The sequence below is a fragment of the Cyprinodon tularosa genome, unplaced genomic scaffold (assembly GCF_016077235.1).
Source record: "Cyprinodon tularosa strain WSP-4 unplaced genomic scaffold, ASM1607723v1 ctg388, whole genome shotgun sequence".
Taxonomy (NCBI): domain Eukaryota; kingdom Metazoa; phylum Chordata; class Actinopteri; order Cyprinodontiformes; family Cyprinodontidae; genus Cyprinodon; species Cyprinodon tularosa.
The window spans coordinates 1,132,555-1,152,595 of NW_024039105.1; the positions used below are offsets into that span (position 1 = coordinate 1,132,555).

The 20,041-nt window shown below is 37.2% G+C and overlaps 1 protein-coding gene across 5 annotated transcripts in view; it reads right to left on the bottom strand.

The window, feature by feature from the left end:
- Positions 1-13,325: 13,325 nt before the first annotated feature.
- The window catches only part of znf385b (zinc finger protein 385B), a 96,011-nt gene continuing 89,295 nt past the window's right edge, over positions 13,326-20,041 (bottom strand). For 3 of the 5 annotated variants that reach the window (XM_038297470.1, XM_038297467.1, XM_038297469.1), the window contains exons 7-11: positions 18,167-18,326; positions 17,701-18,075; positions 16,470-16,654; positions 15,535-15,630; positions 13,326-15,102 (exon numbers count right to left, since the gene is read on the bottom strand). In XM_038297470.1, the coding sequence (XP_038153398.1) occupies positions 14,836-15,102; positions 15,535-15,630; positions 16,470-16,654; positions 17,701-18,075; positions 18,167-18,326 (1,083 nt within the window). In that variant the 3' untranslated portion in view covers positions 13,326-14,835. The remainder of the gene's footprint in view (positions 15,103-15,534; positions 15,631-16,469; positions 16,655-17,700; positions 18,076-18,166; positions 18,327-20,041) is intronic. The other 2 variants (XM_038297471.1, XM_038297472.1) reach the window with 2 other exon arrangements.

The following is a 20,041-nucleotide window of genomic DNA, read 5'->3' on the forward strand; positions in this document are numbered from 1 at the left end:
GACAAACTGAGAGGATGAACCAGCAGCTAGAATCAACCCTTCGTTGCCTCACCTCCAACAATCCCGCCGACTGGAGCCAATATCTTACATGGATCGAATATGCACACAACTCCCTCAAATCGGCTTCCACTGGACAATCTCCCTTTCAGGTCAGTCTCGGTTATCAACCTCCACTTTTTCCCGCAGACGAGACAGAGATTTCGGTCCAGTCAGTCAATCACCACATCAGACGCTGTCAGAAGATTTGGAGAGATACCATCGCAACGCTCAACCGTTCATCTGAGACCAACAAACGCTTCGCTGACTCCAGGAGACGTCCCGCCCCCGAGTACTCAGAGGGCCAAGAGGTATGGCTGTCCACTCGAGACGTTCCCCTCAAGGGAATGTCTCAAACTTTCGCCCAGGTTCATAGGTCCATACAAGATTTCCCGGGTCATCAATCCATCTTCCGTCCGTCTCCAATTGCCTCAGTCTCTCCGGATCCACCCAACCTTCCATGTCTCCCAAGTAAAACCTGTCATCTCGAGTTCTCTGTTTTACTCTTTCTACCGTAAAATCTTTACTGATGACTCAGAATTTAGGCACTGACTATTGATTTATTCTCAGTCATCGAGCAACAACTAATTATTTTGTTTTGGTGGTCTATAAAATGTTTCACTAGTTGGTAGGATCTTTGCTTCAGAGCGTCGTTAAATTCTAATTAATAAAAACTAGGAAGGACCAATGCTTTGATACAAACATGGGGGAAAGTCATGTTATCTCCTGACTTGTCTCTCTCTCTCAATAAGATTCAGCTCTATCCTCCCTGCCAAGCGGTCATAGGATAAATGTTTGTTTTATTAAGTTGTTGAAATAAAAAAGTTTACGCAAGCTAATAGGAACATGTTTTCAGTCCATACAATCTGAATGAGAGTGCAACAATTTGTTTTAGAAGCATTTTTTTTTTTACATATTAAGAAAATGAACAAAATTTCATTTTAAAAGATCAGAATGCAAGACTAAATGAAGTCAGAGTAATAGCAATTGAGGCTATCATCGGAGGCAAATCTTGCCTGAGCCCACTCCAAGGCTCTTCCTGTTAGCTGAGAAAGGATGAAAGTTATCTTTTTATAATCCGTGGAAAAACTGCCTGGAGAGTTCTGAAAAATTAAACGACATTGAAACAAAAATCCTTTGCAATCTTTCATGTTACCAGAAAATCTCTCTGGAAGACTTGGGCGGAACTCGGATGTCGTCACTGCTGATGACCTCGGAGGGGGAACTGGACCCGGAAATGGTTGAAGTGCCGGTGCAGCATTAGCGCTGTTCAAATAGTTAGCAAGGTCTTGGGGAACATGATTTTGAAATTCAATGCGGGTGTTTAACTCACTGAGAGCTTGCACATGCCTATGGATTTGGGCATCCCGCTCCTCCAATATTTGACGGAGATGTTCTGCTGGGCCTTGAATTTGGACGCAGTGTTCTGTCATGATGTGTGCACGAAGAGTGACCCAAATATGCAGAACACCACTAGACGGACACAGGAGTAAAGTTTAACAAGTTTATTTGTTCACAAGCACACTGATTTGCCTGGTTCTGGTTCTGGCCTGGAAACTGGTTCACCGGAGTCTGCGTGAGAGACAGTTCAGTTAGTGTTGCACTTTGGAGCTTGCGATCTTGATTTTTACTGATTGTACCCTGAGGGTTCTTGTAGATAACTTTGAGAGGATCACTGTTCGATCTGGAGAGGAGTTGATCAGCCGAGTCCGCTAGCTGCTTCAGCGTCTTACTTCTAGTTCTGAGCAGACCTTGGCTTTGGGTTTTCCAGCTCTTGGTCCTGAGCTGCATGGAAGTTCACTGAGGTTCTTCAGGTTTGGCTCTGAGGGTCGGCTCGGCAGGTTAGCTCTTCCTGAGCTCCACAGAGGAGAAACTGGTTTCCTGGAAGGACAGAGACAAGGGTTAGAATCCAGGCAGGATTCAAAGTCACAAAGATTCACTGAGAGTCTAGGCTTAGGCGCTGACCAACTGGATCAACACTGCGGCGTTGAGGCAAGGTCTGAAGACAGCTTATGTAGTGGATCCTCTGATGATCTGATGGGCTGCAGCTGTGCAGAAGGCTCACTCAGGAGGATCCACGGCGGACTCTGCTGGAGAAAGGTGGAACTTCTCCAGCTCCCAACATTATCTCCCAAAAACATATTTTTACTCTTTCTACCGTAAAATCTTTACTGATGACTCAGAATTTAGGCACTGACTATTGATTTATTCTCAGTCATCGAGCAACAACTAATTATTTTGTTTTGGTGGTCTATAAAATGTTTTACTAGTTGGTAGGATCTTTGCTTCAGAGCGTCGTTAAATTCTAATTAATAAAAACTAGGAAGGACCAATGCTTTGATACAAACATGGGGGAAAGTCATGTTATCTCCTGACTTGTCTCTCTCTCTCAATAAGATTCAGCTCTATCCTCCCTGCCAAGCGGTCATAGGATAAATGTTTGTTTTATTAAGTTGTTGAAATAAAAAAGTTTACGCAAGCTAATAGGAACATGTTTTCAGTCCATACAATCTGAATGAGAGTGCAACAATTTGTTTTAGAAGCATTTTTTTTTTACATATTAAGAAAATGAACAAAATTTCATTTCAAAAGATCAGAATGCAAGACTAACATCTTGTTTATTCATTTAATGAATAAACAAGATTTTAGTCTTGCATTCTGATCTTTTTCTTTCTAAACAGGATCAACTCAGAAATCCATTCTTAGATGGATCTTCTCCTATCACACCACCTTTGTAAGAAGCACTTTTAGCAATGACAAGTTTGGAATTAACCTTTAACTTTATTTTTTGGACACAGAAAGATTTTAACACCAATCTTACAGAAAGTAGGGCTGGATTCTAAATCAATCCTTGGATTTCATACATGTATTAAAAAAAGAAAAAGTATTATGCTTTCCTAACAGTGTAGGGTTTCTTGTAAACTTTACCACAATAATCATTTTTAAAATCATTACCAATCATGAAACAATAAAAGTTGCTTTATCCAAATTGTGTAAATAATGATCATATGTGTTATGACACTCTTTGTTATTGTATATAATTTCCCGGAGGATACTTTGGGAATGAGAAGTTTGGTATTTTGCTCAGATTCCGAGATGCGTAGAACCGTTTTTAAATTGAAACCATCCATTACTACAATTGACAAAATACAAAACTGTTAGTTAGTATACAACTATTATTATTCAACCTATCACAGCCATAGTCTAATCTGTTAGATTTGCCTAATAAATGAATAACTAATTGGAAAAGCGCTCCCTATTCAGAGACAATACTTGACTAGATCCATATCAGGTAGAAGCTTGTTTTTCACCTTCTTGATTTTCAGAGTGAGAGAACCACAATCGGTTTCATCACAAAACAGTTTCATCAGATTGAAGTACAAACAAAACAAACAGAACAACTGCCAACCCCGCTTGGCAGGGAGGATAGAGCTGAATCTTACTGAGAGAGAGAGACAAGTCAGGAGATAACATGACTTTCCCCCATGTTTGTATCAAAGCATTGGTCCTTCCTAGTTTTTATTAATTAGAATTTAACGACGCTCTGAAGCAAAGATCCTACCAACTAGTGAAACATTTTATAGACCACCAAAACAAAATAATTAGTTGTTGCTCGATGACTGAGAATAAATCAATAGTCAGTGCCTAAATTCTGAGTCATCAGTAAAGATTTTACGCTAGAAAGAGTAAAAATATGTTTTTGGGAGATAATGTTGGGAGCTGGAGAAGTTCTACCTTTCTCCAGCAGAGTCCGCCGTGGATCCTCCTGAGTGAGCCTTCTGCACAGCTGCAGCCCATCAGATCATCAGAGGATCCACTACATAAGCTGTCTTCAGACCTTGCCTCAACGCTGCAGTGTTGATCCAGTTGGTCAGCGCCTAAGCCTAGACTCTCAGTGAATCTTTGTGACTTTGAATCCTGCCTGGATTCTAACCCTTGTCTCTGTCCTTCCAGGAAACCAGTTTCTCCTCTGTGGAGCTCAGGAAGAGCTAACCTGCCGAGCCGACCCTCAGAGCCAAACCTGAAGAACCTCAGTGAACTTCCATGCAGCTCAGGACCAAGAGCTGGAAAACCCAAAGCCAAGGTCTGCTCAGAACTAGAAGTAAGACGCTGAAGCAGCTAGCGGACTCTGCTGATCAACTCCTCTCCAGACCCAACAGTGACCCTCTCAAAGTTATCTACAAGAACCCTCAGGGTACAATCAGTAAAAATCAAGATCGCAAGCTCCAAAGTGCAACACTAACTGAACTGTCTCTCACGCAGACTCCGGTGAACCAGTTTCCAGGCCAGAACCAGAACCAGTCAAATCAGTGTGCTTGTGAACAAATAAACTTGTTAAACTTTACTCCTGTGTCCGTCTAGTGGTGTTCTGCATATTTTGGTCACTCTTCGTGCACCCATCATGACAGATAAGGAATAATGGTTAGATTTAAACAAAAGAACAAACAAAGTGTTTCATTAGTTATACACTTTAACAAATTCTAAATTATTCCTATCTTTTGTCTGACAAGACAACAAAGTTTGACTAAAATTAGAATTTGAAACTGGCCCCGATTCATCAATAGTTCTAGTTGTAATAACTATGGTTTGCCTAATGTTAGCACAAAACATTTTCTTAGGTTTTAGACAAACATTTTTGGGTAATAGGAGAAATGAAAAGGATGATTTTTTTTTTATAGACTAAAGCAGTGGAGAGGTATTTGACTAAACACTTGCATATGGTTTTATGACTGAGTAACTCGAGATGACCGTAGCCTCGTTCTTTTCTAAGCATGAAAAACAGCCACATTACCAGGAAACTAACTGTTCACCTTATAGCTCTGTGTTGCTGGTCCAACCTAAAGGGCTTTGTGAAACAGCTGATTTTCCTGCCCGTGGCTGAATAGCCCAGATTCAGGACCGGTAGGTTTAAGGTGAGCCCAAATTATTTCTATAGTAACTTTCAGTAAAAAGAAAAAGTAAAGTTTAGTACATCAACAAAACAGGAAAAACAAAAATGCAGTCAAACTTAAAGTAATGGTATTTATCCTACAGTTGAATTAACTCGGCCAAGGGCCGATCTAAAGAAAAATAGAGTTTAAACCTTAATTCAAGGCAATGTACATTCCTTGAAATACGGCCTGGATAGTTTCTCCATGTTTAGTCAGGGGGTTTGCAGATCAGTCTGGAGCCTGAAGATGAAGCAAAGTGAATAACCAGTGAGGAGATACGGTGGAGGTGGGGGGTTGGGTTTTATGAGAAACAGCACACAATGTAGGGTAAAAGTTCTTCTCAGAATTATTCTTGTTTATGAAAGGACTCTTAATGGGGGAAAAAAAGGATTTCTCGTAATACTACTGACTATTGATTGTGAGATGTAATTTTACCTAAAGGGCGTAATATCATTCTTTGTAAAATACTGTAAAATTTATCATCTAAAATGTTTACTGATCCGACACAGCTGAAATTCTGATCCTGTAGGTTTTTTGACATGGTTTTATCTTCTGCAGACCGATATAGTTCTGACTAAAGAGTCAGGCAGAGTGGTTATATCATGTTTAAGGGTTTAAAAGAGTACAAACATGATGGTTTCATTGTAAAAAAATAAATAGCCCAACTAATTCAATTAAAAACATTATATTCACATGACTATACTAGTTAGTTATACAAAGAAATGATGGTAGGATCACTAAAAGCGTAGATGTTTAAGACTACTTAGAGGTTGGTTTGAATCTTGTTGCATTCATGATATGGAATCTCTTCATAAAAAAAAAAAAAAAGATAGACAAGCAAAAACATAAAGTAGCAGATCTAAAACAACTAATTTTGATGAGGAAAAAAATAACAGCAGTATAAGCTAAGCAGTTTACATTTTAACCATACAGCGAATGTCACCCTAATCTGCTCCTGAAATGTTTTTGTAAGTTTTTACAGCTTAAATAATAGTGGGTAATGCTTTGTTTTTGTTACATGTTCAGTCAACAGATGTTTGATTTAGACACCATTGGATAATTCTGTAATCGATTACTTCTCCTTTAGATTTGCATCAGTTAAAAAAAAAAAGAAGAAAAACCTATTACCTTCCCTTGTGTAACTCTTATTTCCATGTTATACTTGTAGGTCTCCCATAGAATGAGTCAACAGAGTAATGCCTTTATCTAAAAATTTTATTTTGTGCTTGTTTGTATTGAGAAAAGTTAGGGAAATAAAAAAGTAGCTGTTTATAAAAAGTGGTAGAAAAATAGGTTCTCCGGAAAAGATATAAAAAAAAAAGATAATTTTTTTTCACGGTCAAATGATGAAAACAGAGATACTGATTATCTAAAATGCTAAATACAGTCCGTCATTTCGTAAATAGAAAGATCTTGCAAATTGCTTGATTCATCATGTCATACAGCTACAGTTATGAGCATACAATGTGGTTTTGCCTACATAAGCATTTGTAAACAAGTTCTAGGAGAAACAGTCTGTAATGTGAGTTTTTGCTTGTTTATAATTCACTATCTTTCAAGGCACAAACTTTCCTCCAAGTGTGATATTAATACCAGAATGTTTATTTGATTGTTCTTGTGTTGGGTTACAGGAGTATGGTGGAGACATAGGACAAGGATATTTGAGGATAAGGAGGCAATATTATTGACTTTTATACTGTGAATAACCTAAAATTTATACTGAATAACCTAAAATTTCTACTTAAATGGGATTTTATTAAAGACTTAAATATAAAATATATTTCTTCCAAAATAAAGCAAAGGTTTTAGACAGATTACTTTACTGCAAAATGAGGGTTGTAAACTGCAGATTTGTTTTTTAAAAAATGCAATGAAGTAGCAACTAGCACTTTCTGCTGCCTGCATTTCTTGTAATGACACATAAAGACAGGAACTCACTCTACAACAAAACTGACGGAGAAGCTGGTAGGGTATAGAAAACAGATAACTGGGTGGAAAATATTCAATACTTTAAGTTCTGCTCCTCAAAAACCTGCTTCAAAATGATGACGCTAGATAGAGCAAAAGTTCTAATTGCTAGATGGCTCCATCAAATTTGCACTTAAAATGTCCTCCTGTTTTACAGAATTCGCCATCTGACAAAGGTGCTTTAAAAAAAAAAAAAAAAAAAGATAAACAGGAATAGAAATTTTTTTTTTTAGGTTCTTTTCACATAATAACTAATAAGACAGTAGCTACATTTGGAGGTTGAGATGTGTTAAAAACTGCTTGGTCTTGTCAAACTAAAAATTATAGGCTGAATACTGTATGCAATTACTTTTTTTTAATCTATGCTATTTGAAAACCTTTCAGTAATAAAAGTGAAATTACCATATAGCTGATATATCTGTTAAATCTAAGTTAACAAGGTTCAGGTGCTATTACCTAAAGCGTTTCTCTGATTTCTGCTCAGGAAAGGGTTAACAATTTATCAGTTTGCCACAATATCAAATCTATTATTAGAATTAAAAAAAAATCAAAAATCTAGGGATAGATAAAAAAAACATTAATGATTCAGTAGAGAAATAAATGTTTGAAGAAATCAAGAGATTAATACAAAAAAAATGTTAAAAAAGAGGACAATTTTGTTTTAACAAGATATAGTTTTCCCAATCAGTTGGTTTCAAATTAAGAATATAATCAAACATATGGATAGATAAGCCTTTAGATACGAATATCACTATCCGGTTATTGATACAATTTTAGTAGAGCTGAAAAACCGCTCTGTCAAAGTTGCTCTCTGTGGACAGCAGAGAAAAGCAGAAAATCTTTCCTCAGGCAGCAGAATGCTACAAAACATTTGCAATCCATAGACTGTCATCTATCAGGTTTGTACGATAGATATTCCCATCAATGACTGAATAGTGAAAAGAAAAAAAAAGATTCTGTCTATTTAAAAAACCCAGGCAGTGAATTGAGTGAACAAAAACTAACTTTAAACATATTGTGTTTCAGACGCTTTGTGGCTCAGATCGTGACACTGTGGCTCCACCTTATCAGCTGATCGAATCAGGATTTGCCAAAGACAGATACCGCGACTTTTGAATGTATATAATGCTACGGCTGTTCCCAAATCTAATAAAGATGCTGACACATCCTCTTCCGTATGAAAATAAATCTGATTCAGACCATGGTCAGGAAATCCGCAAAGAGTCTCTCATCTTTTTCTAAGTGGTGTATTTTTTACCCCCTCCCAAGGTCCGAGCCCCTCATGGTGGACACTGTCGCCTTTGTATAGAATGCCCCGGTCAGCCATCATTAAGTCACCCATCTTAAATGTTTCCTGAGTGAGAACAGGTCTATCGAATTAGTTAAAACTGTGGCGTGGTCCGAGCTCCTCATTGGTGCAACCCCTTGGCATCAGGAGACCCTAAGACGGACACTGACGGTTTTGTATAGAATGCCCCGGTCAGGCATCACTAAGTCACCCATCCTTGCTGGAGAAAGGTTGGGTTCACACAGCAGCCTAAAGTGACCCAGATCTTTTCCACTGCAACCTGCGTCTGAGCGAGCACAGAAGCGGCTAGAAACACAACAACCATGGTGGATGATAATGTAGGGGAGCATTTTATTTATTTATTTTTTTCTAACCATCTTAAAAAGATTGTGTTTTTAAGTTTGAGAAAGACTGCTAGATGCGAGCTAAACCTTCCCTCCATATTTACTTCCGTAAACGTGGAGCAAGACAGCTTGTGACGTTATTGAAGTCTCTACTGCGCATGTGGGACGCTTAAACCGTATAAATGGACAAAATTACACATTTGGTTTTTTAATAGACCGATACATATACATGTGCATCATGATTGGTTGTATATATATCTACATATATATATAGATATATATAGATATATATATATATATATCTATATATATATATATATATATCTATATATATATATATAGATATATATATATACATATAGGATTCTAGTCAGTGAGGCAGACGGCCACATAGAAAGGCACAGGGCAGAGTGAGGGGGCCGCAGCCGCTGCAGCTAGGGGGGTTGGTGTTGGGAGCTGGAGAAATACACCTTTTCTCCAGCAGAGTCCGCCCTGGATCCTCCCTGCTGAGCTGCTCTGCACACCTGCAGCTGATGATCTCATCTGGAGGACCTGGACTACTTAAGCTGCCTTCAGACCTTGCCTCGACGCCGCAGTGTCTTAATCAGTTGGTTAGCACTTAAGCCATAGATCCCTAGTGAACCAAGTCTCCTTTGAGTCCAACCTGGATTCTAACCCTTTTTGTCTCTGCTTCCAGGTTTCCTGTTCTTTCTCCTGTGAAGCTCTGGAAGAGCTTAACCTGCCGAGCCAGCCCTCTGAGCCAAACCTGAAGACTGGATTTCCTAGCAGCTCTGGATACCGAGCTGGAAACACAAGCCAAGGTCAAAACAGCCTTTAGAAGTAAGATGCTGAAACAGCTTAAGGACTCTGCCAACCCAAGCTTTCTCCGGACCCAGCAGTTCCGCTCCCAAAGCCTCATCTACGTTCATCAAGGTACAAACCTGAACACAATCAGTCAAGTCTCAACCAAGCCTTCGCTAACCAAACTGTCTTTCTCACAGACGCCAGTGAACCGGTCCCAGCCCAGAACCATTGCATCAGTCTTTATTATATGTGTGAATTTGCCAATAAACTCTGTTAAACTTTCCATCCGTGTCGTCAGTGTTCTGCATATTGGGCCTCCCTGATACCCATCATGACAGTTGGGGGATGGCTGCACTGTGAGTGTGAGTGAGTTGAGATCACAAAGCTGCTCCAGCTGCTGCTGCAGGCAGAGGGCTGAAACGGAGTGCTAACAGTGATTATATAAGAAATCAATACAAATACTTAAAAAATAATAATTTAATCATCATATCCGTTATTAAAATAACAGTTAATTTTTGTATAAATTTTATATAAATTTTATATTAACTTTATATTAATTTTATATTAATTTCATATTAATTGAGGCGGGACTTCCGGCTGTCACTTTGGAATGTGGGCGTGGTTTTCGTGAATTGATGAAAGGTAGGGTATATTCTTTTTTATCATATTTAGTTACTTCAACACAATTGTTTTATGTCCTACCCTGTTAACATGAAGCAATTGTGTTAAACTAAATATGATAAAGTAAATGCAAAAGCAGTTGCATTATTTTTTTAGGGTTGCAAGTAAAAATCATCCAAAACTCAATATTTTAGAAAATCGTACTAGATATTCTTCCAGGATTTTCCTCTATTCATATCCAATAATACTTAAACTCTGAGCATCATGTCAGGGAAAATAGATCAGTGAAATAAAGTTAATATGTGAACTGAGGTTTAGGAGCAAAGACAGGTCTCAACCAGACCTCTAATAACCCTGCATTCTGCTAGAACTCTGCTCATTCACCCACTTCCCTTTGTAACTTTGGACCAACGACGCCCCTGTCCCCTGCTAAGGCAGCTCTTCCTCATTTATTTTCTTCTTACTCTTCTCGTCGTCCTGTTTTATCTTTTGGAGCAAGAACTGGATGTTTTTGCATCTTTACTCAGATTTTTCTTCAGACCATCTTCAAAAAATAAAAACTTTAAAACTCACTTCATAGCAGCAGAGGGAAATCATGAAAAAAAAATCTAATTTGAATAATTACTACAACCACAATGTTTTCGGGACAGAACTGTTTAGATAAACTATATTTGTGTCTGGTTTTTTTTTGTTTCGTTTTCTTAAATATTGCTGATCCCAAATGCCCATTAAAAACTCACAATTGAAAGCCGTCCACCTATTTTTAATGAAAACAAACTGACGTAAAATGTGACATCATTTTGACTTGACATGTTTTACATTTGCATATTTTTCCATTTTATAATTTTGCATTAAAAAAAACAAGTTCAGAAGAAATAAATACTGTACATATATAGACCGATAAATCTGCAGACAGAAAAAGAATTTTAGACTCTTTTTTACATTTAAGGAAGGAGAAATTCAAAGCTTAAATCTGTCAAATGCATATTATACAAGAAGTATTTTCTGTCTCTTAAAAAAAAAAAGTCACACAAGGTTTGTTCTTGCAGTTCAGGAAATTTTGCGCAGCAGTGAAATTAAAATGCTCATTTGAAAGTTTTTTTCCACCCTGGCTCCAGGGCATAGCTTACCAACAAAATTCAATCGCTGTCATCTGATCTTTGACCTCTTGCATCATTAAATAACATTTCCTATTGCCTCCAAGTTAATGAGTAAAATTAACTATTAAGAATTTCTTTCTTTACTTTTAGAATATTAAATAATTCCATCACCTTTATACAAAAAGTACACATAGACAATCTCAGTTTTGCCAGTGCATCTCTGCTAACCTCTCATCAGGTTTAGACCTTGGGTCCAGTAGCAGACCGCTGCGGGTACTAGTATTGCTGATGAGGAAGGTGAAGTAGTATAAAAGCAGCAGCTGATATACACATTATTGCATTATGACATCAACATAGTAGGAAGATGACGGCCATGAGTTCCTTTTCAGACAGTTTGTTGGTGAATCAGCATGGATTTGGCTTTTACATACATGTTCCACATGGACAAAAGGGTGCATAGATAAACACACAATAAGTCCTTCAACCTGTCAGTTCAATACTGGAAGACTGGGATGCTTCAAGTTGTTCAGGAGGAAGAAAACAAGAGAAACATTGATGATTTGAAAACATAACAGAAAACAAGACCACTCCGCTTCAAAAACATTTGCACTAATAATACAGTTTTCTTTTAAAATCTCCTGCTAATATTTTTAGTTCAGTTATACTCTGGTAGTTAAAGATGTGCATCTTTTTATCAACCTGTTTTCAGGGCAAGTAAAGAGAAAGGACACTTAAATTACATCTATAAATCCTGTACATACAAGTTTCTCTGGGGTGAGTTTTTAAAAAAAAAAAATTCAAATGTTTATGAACATAGGCAAAATATGCTTATTTTGTCTCTTAGTCAGATTTTTATAAAACATTAAATATAATGTCAAAGGATATGCAGTTTTATATGGGACACAGCTGGAACTGTTCTATTTCATTGTGTGCATATTTTCTGCTGACGTACTGATAACTCCAGGCAGATACATTCACACCTTCAGTTATTCTGAATTAGGACATTTATGTTCAGCAAACATTCGAGCTAGATCTAATAATAATAGATTTAAGTCCATTTAGTAATTTGGAGATTTTATTATAAAACAAGTCTTACATTTATATTTATTATAAATAAATATAAATTCACAGAGTATCGACTGAAAATTCCCAAAGCTGAAACAGCCTTAAATGTTTAAAATCTAAAATTATTTTAGCCCAAGAGGAATAAGTAAAACTTCAAGCGGTGTGCTAACATATTATGCTATATATATATATATATATATATATATATATATATATATATATATATATATAGTTAATATGCATGGACTTTACCTCATTGAATATTTTAATCTGATTAGATGTGTTCTTGATTAACAATCAAACAGCAAACACCCCTTATAGTTTAAATCAGGTCAAACATCAAGATAAGAACAACAATGAAGTGGGCCGAGTTGAACAAGTTTATCGAATAAGATGAATTAGCTGGGAGTCAATATGAGATGATTAAAATCTTGAAATGGTTATGGGGAAATTTATTACTTGAAGCAAAACAAGGTAAATAAATTCTATTTTATATATATATATATATATATATATATATATATATATATATATATATATATATCTCAATCAATGACACCAAGTTCACTTATAGATTGTTCCATATAATGTCTAACTTTAACCATCTGCTCTGAAATAAAAATGTGGGTCAGTGATACATAGACAGGCTTTAACCAGGAAGTTCAGTTTAAAATTAATCTACTGGATGCAAAAGCAGCAACAAAGACCACAGCTGAAACATCAGACCCATTAAGGTTCTCTGTGGTTTTAAACAAGCTGCAGGCTGATCCGACTGTCAGAACCATGAACCATTCCAAGTCATCTGACAATCAGTTTTCTCCTCAAAAAATAAAAGGTTATTTACTTCGCTTTTTCTGTAAGGTAGGGGTTCCTTCATGAATGGTGTCCAGGTTTTTCAGCACTTTTAGCCTTTATAACATTTGATCCAGTTATGCCTCCAACATCCATGAACAGATACATACACTGCAAAAAAAGATCTAAAAATAAGCAAAAACCTCTGAAATTAAGTGCATTTCCATCATGGAATGAGTATTTTTACTCTTGAAATAAGATTAGATAATATGCACCTGAAATAAGAAAATGCAATTGTTTTTTTTTATTATTTTAATTGCCAATAGTCTTGTTCCATTGGCAAACTGACTTACCTCCTCAATTCAAGAAATTAAACACAGTTGTATTAAACACAGTTGATTTGTCAAATGATGGATTCAGTTTTTGTAAAACTGTTACAGATGCAGACCAGAAAAATCCCGACGGTACCGCTTCGCAGAACATTGAAAAATAGACTTAAGTCATAAACTTCAAACTTCGGTTTCAACAACCTCTACTTTGTAACGATCCAATTTAGGCTAGACCAGATCTCGAAGGATAGATAAAGATCAAATCCAGACAGGAAGGGAAATAAGCCCTTTAGTTCAATGCAGAACCATTGAGTCATTGTGCCACTCCCAGCAGGATGCTGCCCAGGGCAGAGAACCATTTCTGCCCTTATTGAAAACCACCACTACCAGGAGAGACGCCCATCAAAGTATAGATTAGCTTGATTGCTGTTATTTGAAGATGTATGTTACTGGAGGAAAATGACTTTCACTGCTGTTGTAGTTTAAGCTAATATGACACTGGTTGGTTTTATTTGCTCCTCGCCTAACAGAACAGAAGTAAACCATCAGTTTACTTGCATTGCAAAATTAGAAAAGGTTACATCAAGGTTGGCAGAATATCAGAAAAACAAAACGATAATCGTCTTCTTCACTCTTGGTTTTAATAATGTTGGGATGATCAGTGTTAAGAAGCAAACCACCAGCAATGTCTGAGGGATAACAGAAGGACAGCAGTAGTTTTCTTTGTTGCCTTTTTGGTTTGTGACCTCAGTGGGAGGAAGAATAGTTTCTAAGTGGTTGGATTTTTTTTTTTTTATTCCACCTTTGTATAAAAACCTAAAATATGTGGATTATCAAAGTGTTTTCACTGCTTTGACATTTAGATTACTGAATTCTGTGTCTGATTCTTACCTCGATCAATACTGACTTTTGTTTTAAGAACTATAACAAATAAGCTGGGCCGACGGTTCTTTGATAAAAGGTAAAACAATTACAATATCCCCATTTATGAATGTAACTGTATGGATCTTATGGTTTGAATTTTGCCATTTGCCAGAAAACCCATCAAAGTAAATGCTCTATTTAGTATTCATTGATGGAAAATATATATATATATTTTTTTTTTAATGAGAACTCTTATGCCAATCAGCTCCAATTAATTCATAATACAAAAACATTAAATCTGATTTTCTCTACTTCTTTCCCCATTAAATGGACAGTAAACAGGAATGATCTTTTTTTTCTCTTCCAATTTCAACAACCCTTATTGCTTTCTTTAAAATGCTCAGTAGATATTTTTGAATTTTCAATAACTGCATACAGTTTTCCTTCTTCCCAGTACGTCTTTGAGCTTTTCACACTCTGGTTCAGTTCAGTTTCAAGTGAGTGGATTCATCAAAGACACAGCCTCCCCTCTCCATCAGATGGTCTCTGTCCCTGGCAGAAGTAGGACAATGTCATCCGTTCATGTTTCTGAGGGAAGATTTAGTCTGGTGAGCAAGACGAGGCAGCAGTTGAACCTGCAGCAAACAGCGGGGCAGTGGTTGCTAGTTCAACTCCCTGCTGCTTTTGCTGACATCAGTAGGGCGTGAAGAGAATGGATCCTTGGTTGGTTCTGATCGGTCCAGGAGCTGGACGCAGGAAGGAGGCAGTGAAGAGGGACGAGGAAGACGGAGGGCGAGGATGGAGGGAGATGGTTGGGGCGAGGGGTGAGGAGGTGGGTGAGAGAAGAGCAGAGGAGGAAAGAGATGATGGAGGGAGGGAGATGGAAGATGGGAGTGGGGAGGATGGGGAAGGAAAAGGAGAGGAAAGAAAGGAAGATAGGGAAGGCTTCACCAGCTCCTTCTGAGGAAAGAAGGAGAGGAGTGATGAGGTGATGGCAGGAGGAGTCAAAAAGGAAGAGGAAAGCATCAAATTAAGGAGATTAAATAAATAGAAATGGAGAAGCAAAACTCCAAACAGTAAAAATAAAAAAAATGGTCACAAAAGCATAAAAATAGGCAAAAAGGAGAATAACAAAGAAACAAAAAGGACAAAAAAGTATAAAAGAGGAACGCATGACAGGAAATGATTTGATGAAAAGACAAGCAGGTAGAGGAGAAGAGATGAAATGGAAAAACAGAGGAGGAAAATAAAGATTTACAGAGAAAGGAATATTTAAATAAAGGAGCACATCAAATGAGGACAAAAAGTAGAAAATTAGATTCAGTTTATATCTATTTTTCTTGGTGAATAAGATATTTTCAGATGAAGGAAAAGTTGCCAGAGGATACTCACAGTAAGTGAGCTGCGCTGCTGCTTGTTGTAAGGGCTGTATTTGGGTTTGCTGGGTTTTCCTGCCACTCTGTCCTTGTGTCTTCTGCTTGAAATGTGCTGCAAAGTTCCAAACAGCATAATCAGAACATGAAGCTTTACCCAAAGATTAAGTTTTTCATACTCATATATAAAGTACTTATCTATAATCAGCTCTTAGTTTATACAGTAGCTGGATTAAGAATGGAAGTTCTACAAGGACGGTTTGATTGTTTAAAAGGGTTATTTGACTAAAATAGTCATTACAGACGTTAGTGAACTAGGAAGCCATGTGAAATCTTCAGCAAATAATATCCAACGTAAATTATATACACACACAAAAAAAAAAATCAGATCTCCATTTTTTTTTTTTTTTTTTTTTTAAACATATCCAATTAATCTGTTTTATTAATTAAGCTTCATAACAAAAATGACAGGTTTCAAGCATCCTCATCTGGGAGGGGACCTTAATTTAAAATGTATGCTTTTAAACATGCTTGTAAAATAATTTCCCCAACAAACAATGAAAATATAACACTAAATGTTTGCAGCATAGTGAGTGACATCACTGATCAGTGCAAATTTAGGAACCAAAAGTTAAGAACTGATGCCACTGTCAACCATGGTAGCCAAATAATGGATTGGTAAAACCAAAAAATATGATCTTCTCAAAATTAAATCTTCATAAACAAAAATTTCAGTAATTGATTTAAACAAATAATTACCCAGCTTGGCTGTTTTAGTTTTTTTTTTGTCTTGATAATCAGATTCTTAACCATCAGCAGAATTAGACTGACAGGCAATAGCAAATATATAAATAGAGAAAGGAAAGTAAAATCGGACCAAAATGGCAAAACATGAGTAAGATCAGAGGGAGCAACAAAAATCAAGAGTCTAATCATCACATGACTTTGGCCTACCTGTTTGAGCTGTATTTCAGAGTTGACATGAACGTCACAGATCTGGCAGTGGAAGGTCTTGTTCTGCAGGCCTGAGCCCTTCAGGACTGAGCCATTGGCGTTTTTCAGCTTGGCTCCTGGTCGTGGGTAGGCTTTGATTGGGCCTGCACCACTGCGAGCCTCCAGCATTGTTTTGTGCTTTGATCCTTAGAAATAAAAAAACCCCAAAACATTAGGGTAGACTTTACACTGCGAGACAAAAAGAATAGAAGGTCAAAGAATCAAGCCAGGACAAAAGACAGAAAAAAAAAAAAAAGATTTCAAACATGCATGCACTTATTTCCTGGAATTATTTAGAGAAGAAGCTAAACTTTCTTTGAACTGTAACTGAATAAGGAAAAAACATCTTATTTATTTAGGCAGTCATGCTATTCTTGATGCCTCTCGGGCAGCTTATTTTTGGCCCATAACTTGATTGTTCTTTTGCATTCATTTTTATTAGTCATTGTCATGCAATTTATTCATGGTAGGATGTGATAGAAATACCTGCATGAATAAAGATATAAAAAAAATAAAGGTAACACTGAAATAATACATTATAGATCTGAATAAATAAAAATACTTTGTTCTATGTGTTGAATACTTTGCTGAATGTGCTGACAACAAAAATCATTGATGGAAATCCAATTTAACAACAAATGGAGGCCTTGATTTGGAGTCACACACAAAATTAAAGTGGAAAAACACTACAGTACAGCTGATCCAACTTTGATGTAATGTCTTTAAAATAGGTAAAAATGAGGCTCAGTATTGCGTTTGGCCTCCATGTACCTGCAGGACCTCCCTACAACACCTGAGCATGCTCCTGTTGAGGTGTGGATGGTCTCATGAGAAATCTCATCCCAGACCTGGACTTTGTGATTATAATGTGATGAAATGTCAAAAGAGTAAGTAGTTTGGCACATCCCTATGCAATTAAGAGATTCAAATAAGCTTAAAAATGAATGAACACAGATTGTCTGGCACTGTATTCAGAAAGGCCTAGGCAATCCTAAGAGTAGGGCGAAGTTAGGATCGACAGTACAAAGATCTCATTAAAACATGTGCACACAATGCCTTAATGTGTTCAAGCATGGGGGTGATGTGGATAATGAGATATGACCCATTTAACTCACATTTAATCTGTAATGAAACCAAACATGCAAAACTAAAATTAATAACGACACAAAATGCATCTAGTTTCTTTCCTAACCTGCATTATGAGCCTCCAGCTGAGACAGAGAGTTGACGGCAACTTTACAAAGTGAGCAGTACAGCAGCTTTTTTGCCTTCTCCTCCTCAGACTCCACCGACAGAGGAGCTTCCTGGGAGGAGGAGGTCGTCTTTAGAGAAGGAGGTGCAGCGCTGGATGGGGAGGAGATGACTGAAGATGCGGGGCAGGATTTTGAGGAGGAAGAGGATGAGGAAGAAGATGAGAGGCCAGGTGCAGGAAGAGCAGAGGGTGGACTTGATGGTGGAGGCTCACTGCCGACTCTGCTGGCAGAGGGTGAGGAGGAAAGAGGTGAGGTGGAGGAGGGGAGGCAGGATTTAGGAGAAGACAGAGAGTCTCTGGAGCTCGATAGTAGTTCTGCATAGAGAAGGAGAAATAGGAGGAGTGAATCTCATATAAATAGCTGGAGTATTCAGCTTGGAGTTAGTTATCTGAAGATAAATTGAACCTGTGCACTGACTGTTGTTGCAGTTGGAGGAAAGCGGATGGACCGAACCAGCAGGACCACAGCTGTTCCCATTGGTCTCTGGGGTGCCCGACAGCTTAGCTTTGGCCTTGTTCAGCTTCTTAGCATGGCGACTGCCTCTATAATGAGCCTCTGCCTGAGACTGAAGAGAAAAAAAAAAGAACAGAGAGCCAATTTGCTTTCCCTATTTTTTATTATTTCTTTTAATCTCATTGACCTTTGTCACCCTTTTGGATTTATTGATCTCATTACTCATTACACTCATTACTTGTAATTCACATAGAACAAGCAAGCAGAGTGTTTCATAGCAGCACTGTCAGCAAGAAAAAGTTGATCGGCGATCATGCATTTTACTGATCATCATAACATTCTACTACAGTGCAAGACTGCTGATTATAAACAAGAATCCTCAGTTTTCTTTGCTGGAAATACAGAAGATTTCTGCACCTCTACCATCAGTATCAGCCTTGCTGTGGAGGATGAGGCACCATTCTTACATCAGGTTATACCTTTTAGAGCTTAGAGAGGGTTTTCCTGACCTTTTGGTTTTGTAAGTTCTTTTATACTTGTTTAGCAACCAGCATGTATACCCTCATACATCTAGTAGGTAGAAAGCATTGACAAAACCCAACATGACAGGAGGCAAAGGGCCATTTAAAACCCAATGAGACATTTCAAAATATGAGATCCTTGCAACTGATTTACTGTACCTTTTAAAGCTGACAGAATAACTTTAGTCAGATGTATTAAAAGAAAAAACAACCAAAAATACTTGGTCTACAAACAATCTATAAAGTCCAGCCTATGTGCAGTTTAGATTTGTGTGTGCTTCTGACAAGTTCTTGACCGTTTAGAGCATTTAATGTAACAGGAACTTAAAGTGTTCTCTATCTGCTGAAATAGAGCCTAAGCAGCTTTGTAGTGTTTGGATCCAATTATTTATTTGTTAATTTAGCATCAGTTGGGTTCTCTTTTAAAATCAAAAATAATCACACTCAATAAAATTGAATAATTTTCCACATAATCGATTCAGTTTTCTGTGACAAAACATAATTTCCTTTCATCCATGTGACCCAGAATGGCTTCTTAGTAACCTTCCTGAAGGATTTCCATGCATCCAAAAGGAGAAGGGTCCTTGTATGAGATATGAGCAAGTTTTCCTTTATGGGAGAAGTTTTAAACCTCAATCTAATTTCAATAAATCATGTCTTGAAATGATTAACAGCACCTTCACAAAACCATTAAAGTCTGTTGCAAGATGTGACAGCTCAGTCACATGTCATAGCCAATTGGTGTAAGTGTAGAAGAGTGATGAATCTGACTTGAGGTCATATTCTGTGAAATATCCTCATCTTACTGCCTCTGCTGAAACGTCAATGTTCAAAGCCAAGACAAGCAGAGAGGAGCAAGCAGGACATTGAGAGAATCAATAAAAGGGAACTTCTCAAGTATGAATTAAAATATTTTTTATTTTTTAATTCAGTTTGCTAAAAGCCCAAATATCATTTTACAGCTAGAGAACAAAATTCTTTCAATCTCACGGTTATAATAGATAAAAATTAGCTTCGAACATGTCTAGAGAAGAATAATAAAGTATGATATATGGGTATGAATAAAGAAATATTTGATTTTAGTAAAAAAAAAAAACTTTCAAATATTGTGACTGAATGTGAAGCTTTTTAATGGAAACAAAACAAGGAGTACTTTTGCTTTTCACAGAGATCCTCTACATACAAACCTGTGCAAGCAGTGAGCATAAAGGATTTGTGTTCATCCATCATCCGCTCTGTTGGTAACCTTTCTGCCTAAATAGTTAGAAACCAATGAAAACAACAAGCCTGAGAGACAAAGACAAAC